This window comes from Toxorhynchites rutilus, chromosome 3 (assembly GCF_029784135.1).
Source record: "Toxorhynchites rutilus septentrionalis strain SRP chromosome 3, ASM2978413v1, whole genome shotgun sequence".
NCBI classification, from domain to species: domain Eukaryota; kingdom Metazoa; phylum Arthropoda; class Insecta; order Diptera; family Culicidae; genus Toxorhynchites; species Toxorhynchites rutilus.
The window spans coordinates 213,405,320-213,414,541 of record NC_073746.1 but is presented as its reverse complement, the minus strand read 5'-3'; the positions used below and the strand labels follow the sequence as shown (position 1 = coordinate 213,414,541).

At 37.3% G+C, this 9,222-nt stretch overlaps 2 protein-coding genes across 2 annotated transcripts; one reads left to right on the top strand and one right to left on the bottom strand.

Annotated features, from left to right (window-relative positions):
• Positions 1–2,778: 2,778 nt before the first annotated feature.
• On the bottom strand, positions 2,779–3,766 carry LOC129778413 (zinc finger CCHC domain-containing protein 10). The gene is made up of 3 exons (XM_055785301.1): positions 3,605–3,766; positions 3,389–3,550; positions 2,779–3,331 (listed from the first exon to the last, which is right to left on the bottom strand). The coding sequence occupies exons 1-3, from the start codon at positions 3,640–3,642 to the stop codon at positions 3,049–3,051; spliced, it is 483 nt and encodes a 160-aa protein (XP_055641276.1). The 5' UTR covers positions 3,643–3,766; the 3' UTR covers positions 2,779–3,048.
• Positions 3,767–6,418: 2,652 nt separating this feature from the next.
• On the top strand, positions 6,419–8,113 carry LOC129773913 (tigger transposable element-derived protein 2-like). Its single transcript, XM_055777578.1, has 3 exons — positions 6,419–6,423; positions 6,476–7,582; positions 7,732–8,113. Exons 1-3 carry the CDS (start codon positions 6,419–6,421, stop codon positions 8,111–8,113), a joined length of 1,494 nt encoding a protein of 497 aa, XP_055633553.1.
• Positions 8,114–9,222: the final 1,109 nt, after the last annotated feature.

Genomic DNA, 9,222 nt, shown 5'->3' with positions numbered 1-9,222 from the left:
TGAAGCCATACGAAATTGGCCAATACCGAAAACCGAAAAGGACATAAAATCCTTTTTAGGGACTCTAGGCTATTACCGGAAATTTATTAAAGACTTCAGCTGTATTACCAAACCACTTACACAGTGTCTCAGAAAAGAGAGAAAGATTGAACACACGCCCGAATTTATAAAAACCTTTAATAAATGCAAGCAAATTCTCAGCAGTAGCGCGATCTTGATTCACCCCGACTTCAACAAAACTTTTGTATTGACTACTGATGCATCAAAGTATGCAATTGGAGCCGTGTTGTCACAAGGACCTATCGGGAGAGACAAACTCGTAGCATTTGCCTCACGCACCCTTAACAAAAGCGAAGAAAATTACTCTACAATCGAAAGAGAGCTCCTAGCTGTTTATTGGGCCACACAATATTTCCGTCCATATCTTTTTGGATACAAATTCATCTTGTATACAGACCATAAACCATTAACATGCGCAGTGAATCTCAAAGATCCATCAGGAAAAATCGCTCGATGGATGATTGCACTTCTAGATTATTCATATGAAATTCGATACAGAGCTGGTAAGCAAAATGTAGTTGCTGATGGTCTTTCACGAATTCCCGATGAGATAAATCAACATGAACAAGAAGGTGAGCGATTTTCCGAACATGAGACGACGCAATCTGTTGACACAAATGATCCAGAAGTTATTCCTCGTACTGAAAAACCAGTCAACACATTTTCAAATCAGATTGTATTGAATATTGGTCCAGACGAATCTGAATCTACTGGAGAACAAGTTTTTCCCAAAATTATGAGGCATACATTCACCAAAGACCGTTATGAGGAGTCCTTTTTATCAACAATTTTCAAAAATTTTATGGATCCAAAACGAGTCAATTGTATCTACTGCCCAGAGAATGTTATCAATTCACTCTAAGTAGTCTATAGAAAATATTTCTCTCGTATTCGGACATTCAAAATTATGATTTCTCAAACGCTTTTAGTTGATCTAAAAACCGAAGAAGAACAAAACGAAATAATCGAAGCTACACACAAAAGAGCGCATAGAGGCATTCAGGAGAATCTATTAGTCATCAGCGATAGATATTTCTTCCCGGGAATGAAAAAGAAAATCAGAAAATACTTGATATTATGCGAGACTTGCAAAACTGCCAAGTATGAGAGACACCCGTACAAACTCAGTTTGGCTGAAACGCCAATACCCAACAAGCCTTTAGATACAATTCATATTGACGTCTATATTTGCCACCCGAACATTTTTTTATCTGCGGTTGATAAATTATCCAGATTTGGAATGTTGATACCAATCAAGTCTAGATCGATTCCCGATATTCGTTCAGGATTGACAAAGCTTATCTCCAATTTTGGTATCCCAAAGGTCTTGGTTAGCGACAACGAACCGGCGTTAAAATCTGTGGAAGTAAGAGAAATGCTCGAGGAACTTGGAATTAAAATGTATTTCACTCCATCCAATAAGAGTGAGGTGAATGGAATCGTTGAACGATTTCATTCTACAATTAACGAGATATTTCGATGCATACAAGGAAAATACGAAGAATTGAACCGTAAGGAAATATTTCGCATAAGTGTTGGGTTATGCAATGACACTATACATTCTTCGACAAATATGCGACCCAAGGAAATTTTTTACGGCTTAAAAGAAGGAGAAAAAAGACCCACTGATATTGCAGAAATCATTGAAAAAAGGGATAAAGTTTATGATGAAGCCCTAGTAAACCTTCAGAAAAAACAAAGAACGGACCTCGAATATCACAACAAGAAAAAGGAAACTGATCCACTTATTCAGCCTGGCGAAGCAGTATACGTCTCTCGCCAAGGAATAAAAAGTAAAACAGCAAACAAATTTCGGCGACACCTGGTTACCAAAGACAACAGCAAAACCTTTGTGGATGACCAAGGAAGGAAAATTCACAAAACAAAGATCAGATGTCAACGAAAGTAGTATCAATCAATCATAACATAAATCATAATGTTTGAAAATACCAATAAATTCAATTTCTTTTCAGATTCAGACTTTTCAGATAGATTTCCTTCTAAATGCACAGAAAACTGGAAACCGGAAATTGTCGTGATGGGATTTTTTTTAATGAAATGATGAAGAATATTCAATCGCAAAATTAATTCTTGTAATAGTTCATTTATATAGGCTAATATCTCATATAAAAACCATATCTGAATTAGAAAAAATTCTTGAAGCAGTGCTTTTTATGAACCAACAAAAACAATTGGAGAATATCTTGAAAATTATAGAAAATGTAAAGCAAAAAGTAGTATAGTTTTCCAGGATTCGAGACGAATCTCGTTTTAGGGATGAAATAGTTAATATCTTAAAATTAATAAATAGCAGGTGATAATAAAATAGTAAAAATCCAGGGAGCTCAAACTTGAATGTCTGTAATAATTATACAAGTACCAGGCACTCACAAATTCTCAGAAGAGAGAGGAATAATTTCGGCAGCTGCAGCAGGAGTACGAGTGCAGAGCCGAAGAAGTTCAGGGATCCGAAGAGTTCAAAATCTCAGTCTTTGTCGTACCAGTGTCGAGTTTAGAATCATACTCAATAAACGCGCAATATCAAAACGTATTCCACCATATCATAAAATTATAATTTATCCGAAAAGTAGTTATATCGGATAATTTATATATATATATATATATATATATTTCAGCAAATCGATCATCAACAAAAATTCAGTGTGAAATACTAGAGTATAATGCATTACATCAGAAATACAATATTTATTTCCAATTGCTTTATATATAATTCATAAAATAATTTTCCAGTGTTATAAAATTCATGATAAGTGAATAACGACGAATCTCTCCAAGACTTATGCTATTTATGCTATGCCGAAAAAAATATTAGTTTAATTTTCAGGCAAGGGCCTTCTTATTAACGAAAATCATTTTTTCTTGGTTGGAAACTAGCGATTCTATAGTCTTCCCGAAATCAATGAATTATAAACAACGTATCGTTTATTCGTCAACAGCAACGGGATAAAAGACTAAATGCAAGTGTTTTCATTTTTTCCTTTTGGTTTTTGATTTCTTTTTTGTGGTGTTTTCATCAGAATCTGAACTAGATGAGCTACTATCCGATTCACTATCGCTACTATTACTACTGCTACTACTGCTGAAATCACTTTCAGAACTGCTGCTCGAACTACTATCACTATCACTAGAGCTCGAGTCAGATGAAGAATCTGAACTTGATGAGCTATCATCGCTGCTACTACTATTTGCTGTTTCGTGATTATTTTCATATTTATCCTTCTTGGCTTTTGGGGCGTCACTCCTCATGACTCTATAAAAGACACTATATTAGTATTGTTTTACAGAACCAAGCTCCATTCTAACTTACTCTTTGCTTTCCAGTTTATTTAAATTCTTCTTCAGCACTTGTGTCCGGGAGGAACGATGCACATACTTTCGTTTGCCTTTACATTCATAGCTCCAATGACCGAATTCTAGACATTTCTGACACCGTATTCCTTTGGGAAATGCTGCAGCTAGTTTCGCTTCCCTGCGGTAGAATGGGTTTGCTAGTGAAAACACTTCGAGACTCTTATATGCTTACTTTTGTTTTTTGGCTAATTTCAAAGCTCCTAGATGCATTTCAACAACTAATAACTATTTACTGAAGTTAGTCCCCAAAAGCTGAAATTGTGGCAATACAATTGGAATACAATATTTTAGGAAATTAATGTTTATGTTTCGTTCTTAAACGTTATGGTTGGGCATATGTTGAAGTCCTGAAATAAATGTCCGTACATATAACACGAACAGCTCAAACCAAGATACTTAAGTAAGGTAGAACGTTTTTTTAAATTTATGTTCAGCCTCTGCTCGACTTGTTTGGTTCAGCTTTTGTTCTAGAGATGTGCCATCCGCTCATGAGCTGTTCATCCGACTCACTTCATCATAGTAAGCTGATTCGGATCGGCTCGCAATAAAAAACGCTGAGCTGTTGAGCGGCAGAGCTGCAAAGAGTGAGTTGCGAAAGAATTATCTGTCTCCCGCTTTTTGTGATATGACGTCATTTTATTTTCGTTCGTCGCTCTCCGTTCTGTAGCAGAGATGTCGGATGGAAAAGGGTTTAAATTGAATCGCTCGTTTTTTAAATTATATTTTCCATAACACGCATTACATTATGATTTCTATCATCATTATATCAAAAACTATATTATATATATATTAGGCTGTCAAAAAAGTCCTGCGGTATTTCCGCGAGGTGTCGTTGTAAGCGCGTAGTTCTAATTGTATTCATTGTATCGAGTCATACTATAGCTTGTTGGAAAGGTATTTTTGCGCGCTATATATAGTCCTTGACTTTGTTTGGTTAAGTCGTTCGTGAGTTATAGTGTCGCAAATATGGAGCAAAATAAAGAGAAAATCCGACATATTTTACAGTACTACTATGACAAAGGCAAAAATGCAGACAATCGGATATCCCCGTCCGGGATATCTTAGGTAGCCGTGATCCTGATCTTCTGCTTCATCTATACCTGTTCCTCAGAAACGCCGATGTCAACGTTTAATGATGTTTCCTTCGTTGTGTCCCTGTTTCATATCCCTCCTATCCGATCTATGAACTATGAACTTAGTCGCGGCAATACATACACACACTCTTTACAGATACACGGGCTAAAGGTTGTGCAGTCCACTGATCATTCAACAAGAGCCAAAGGTTGTACCGATCATGACAACTCTACACGAGCTGATGTTTGCGCCGGCTAGTGACCATTCTATCCTGGATTCCTCGAGTCGAGAAGACGCACCACGCTAGATATGGGGTACAGACTAGGGAGGCGTTGCTGATTAATGGTCAGCTGCATCCCAATAGGAAGTATCCCGTGTCGGGCACAGGTACAGAGCATTGAAGACAGCAACATCACAATTACGAAAACACTTGTAATACTAACCTCGAGCCAACCGCGAGTAATCGGTTACATATTACTAACATAGTTATAAGGCAAACATTGTCGAAATATTGAACTCCCGGCCCCGTCAGGTTGACGCCATATGAGCCTTAATAAAAATATATATTTTGGATAAAAAAAAGGCAAAAATGCATCTCAAGCTGCCAATAAAATTTGTGCAGTTTATGGACCCGATACAGTCTCCATTTCCACCGCACAACGATGGTTTCAACGTTTTCGTTCTGGTGTAGAGGTCGTCGAAGATGCGCCACGCTCCGGAAGGCTTGTCGTCGAAAATTGCGACAAAATCTCTGAATTTGCCGAGAAAGACCGGCATAGTAGCAGCCGTAGCATCGGCCAAGAGCTGGGGATAAGTCATCAAACCGTTATAAACCATTTGAAGAAGCTTGGATTCACAAAGAAGCTCGATGTATGGGTGCCACACACGTTGACGCAAAAAAACATCTTTGACCGTATCGACGCATGTGAATCGCAACAAAATTGACCCGTTTCTGAAGCGGATGGTGACTGGCGATGAAAAGTGGGTCACTTACGACAACGTGAAGCGCAAACGGTCGTGGTCGAAGCCCGCTGAAGCGGCTCAGACGGTGGCCAAGCCCTCATTAACGGCCAGGAAGGTTCTGCTGTGTGTTTGGTGGGATTGTCAAGGAATAATCTATTATGAGCTGCTTCCCTATGGCCAAACGCTCAATTCGGACCTGTACTGCCAACAACTGGACCGCTTGAAGGTAGCACTCATGAAGAAGAGGCCATCTTTAATAAACATAGGCCGCATTGTCTTCCATCAGGACAACGCCAGGCCTCACACTTCTTTGGTGACGCGCCAGAAGCTCCGGGAGCTCGGATGGGAGGTTCTTTTGCATCCGCCGTATAGTCCGGACCTTGCACCAAGTGACTACCACCTGTTTTTGTCCATGGCGAACGAGCTAGGTAGTCAGAAGTTAGCCACAAAAGAGGCCTGTGAAAATTGGCTATCCGAGTTTTTTGCCAATAAGGAAGCGAGCTTCTATAACAGGGGTATTATGAAGTTGGCATCTCGTTGGGAACAAGTCATCGAACAAAACGGCGCATATTTGACAGATGATTGTAACGAATTTTATGAACAAATGAAAATTCAAAAAAAAATACCGTAGGACTTTTTTGACTGTATATGACTGTATATATATATATATATATATATATATATATATATATATATATATATATATATATATATATATATATATATATATATATATATATATATATATATATATATATATATATATATATATATATATATATACAGTCGAATTTCACTCGTTGGGCTGAACTGTCAAAGTCGAAAATCGATCGAGGGTCACACCGATTGTTTGTTGTTATGGGAAACGCAGAAAAGTTTTCACACCACTGACGTTTATTTCATTCGTGGTTGAGTTTCGTTCTAGGTTGGATTAATTGGTAAGTTCTTAATGAAGTTTGATATTAAAATTAGCGTAGATTTAATATACGTTCATTTCGATCGCCAGGCTCAAAATAGATGGTTTGCAAGGATCCAGTACGAACGTTAACCGGAAACGGAGGAGCAATTTCCTGACGCTGGTGGAGAAGGTTCGCATAATTGAAGATTTTGAAGCAGGAGGTGGTACGCATGACTTTCTTGGGAAGAAGTACGGCGTAGGATCTTCTACGGTCACGAGAATAATCCAAAAGAAAGAAGCAATTCGTGAGGCGGTGGACAAGTTCAAGGAATATGGTGTAAATAATCGAAAAACATTGAAAGAGCAGACGTTCCCTTTGCTGGAAGAAGCTCTTTACATCTGGATTTTACAGCAGCGGCAGTCCAACATTTTGTTGACAGTGGATATTCTTAAAGCAAAGGCGGAGCTGCTGTTTAAGATGTTCCAGGACCGGGGGCTCTATGCGGTGCACGGTTTTTCTGCTTCGGATGGCTGGATGCATCGTTTTAAGCAGCGGTTTGGATTGCGCGTGAAAGCCGTAACAGGAGAAAAGGCATCGGTAAACGTTGAAGCGTACCTAAATTTCAAGAAGGTTCTACAGAAGAAGATTCAGGAAATGCAGCTATCACTATCCCAAGTCTTTAATGCAGATGAATCTGCCTTGTTCATCAAGCTCCTAGCCACACGCTCTATCGTTACCTGTGATGAGACCGTGGCAAGCGGACGGAAGCAAAACAAGACAAGGTATACGTTTATGCCTTGCTCCAACATAGATGGTTCCCTAAAGCTTCCGTTGTATTTCATTTGCACTGCTGCAAAACCACGAGGAATCAACATCGAAGAACTTCCCGTTTCATATAATCATTCCAAAAAGGCTTGGATGACCAGACTGTTGTTCCGTCAATGGTTCCACGAAGAGTTTGTCCCCGCTGTTCGAAAATTTTCGGCCGAGAGAGGATTGGAGCCAAAGGCATTGCTGGTTCTTGATAATTGCACCAGTTATTATGACGTTGACGAATCTCTACAGAGTGACGATGGACTGATTCAAGTGATCTACCTCCCACCAAATGTAACTGCTGAATGCCAGCCGATGGACCAAGCGGTCATCAATGCAGTCAAGCGAAAGTATAAAAGAAAACTGATGCTCGCATTAATTCTGGAAAACGAACACTTAAGGTAAATTTCCAAATATTAAACATTAAATTTTTGTAATTAATTCCAAATATAAACACAAAACTATGCGCACGATAGTTTTTCGTCTGTGCTTTTTCAAAATTTAAATTCAAATTCTAATTGAGGTTTTATTTATGTACTTTCCTCTTTAGTTTCGAAGAACGATTGAAGAAGATTAATCTTCAACAGTGTATTTCGTGGTTGGCAACCTCTTGGGAGGAGATATCTGACAAAACTATACGTAATTCGTGGAAGAAATTGATCGATGGTTTGCCGGAGGATGCTGTTAATGTAGACTCGAAAGCGGCCGATGATGACTTCAAAGCGCTTGTGTCCAGGATTGACAGTTTGGCAGGAACAAAAACATCTGAGCAAGATATTGATCTGTGGATCAAAGATCAGGTGTATGATGCTGATCATAATCCAGATTGGGTAACCAGTGAAGTGTTCTCTGATGACGAGATTTTGTCATCAGTTCTCAAGAAAGATCAACCTGAAATGCAAGAAGAATGGTTGGTAGACACAAAAGATTGAAGTAATTCGTTTGATACTTCCATTACTAGTACCGGAGATCCTGATTTTGGCGATGCAATCAAGTCAATTGATTGCCTAGTTCGCTATATGAAGCATGATGTTGCAGAAGTATGCCGTTTGAACGCGCTACGTTCGAAAATCACTGAAGTTGAATGGCTAAAACGAGCATGTTGAAGAACTCTACCATTTTGTTGAAAATGAATTTACGTGGTTTGTTTAATTTTGTTTGAAACGTTTAAAATAAATATTGTTTTTGTTGAATAATATTCGATTTTATTTATTTTTTATTTTTTTATTATGATTCATTTAAAATTTATTTTAAACCTAAAAACACCATCCACGAGCCCCTCGAAAAAAATTTTACGTTGTCAGAACTGACGTTTGTCTTCGATTTAGTTGGGCTATAGCCCAACGATATATATATATATATATATATATATATATATATATATATATATATATATATATATATATATATATATATATATATATATATATATATATATATATATATATATATATATATATATATATATATATATATATATATATATATATATATATATATATATATATATATATATATATATATATATATATATATATATATATATATATATATATATATATATATATATATAAATATATATATATCATTATATTATAGTTTTTGATATAATGATGATTTCTATCGTGTAATGCGTGTTATGGAGAATATAATTAATAATAACAGACTTTTAGAATGAAACAAATACTACTATCTTCGCTTTTGCTAATCTGGTAGAGATGGAGGGTGGCTGTGATACGAACCAAGGCGCGTAGTAGAAGTATATCATAAGGTGGGTCAACTTGCTAAAACCACTCTTCAGCTATCTACTAAACATAGTCTACTATGTTTTGTTTGTAAACAAAACACAATACGCTTGTGCCCAAGCTCGCTCGTGATCGGTCTGTCTCTTTCACGCTTCACGGAAATAATTCCCCTTCTGCTTTATTCCGTACTGTTTTCATATACCGCTTCCTTAACCAACTTAGTGACGAAACGGCCTCACCTAGTACTATTCCTACATTATATTTCTATTTCTAAACGTTACGCCGGAACAACAAGA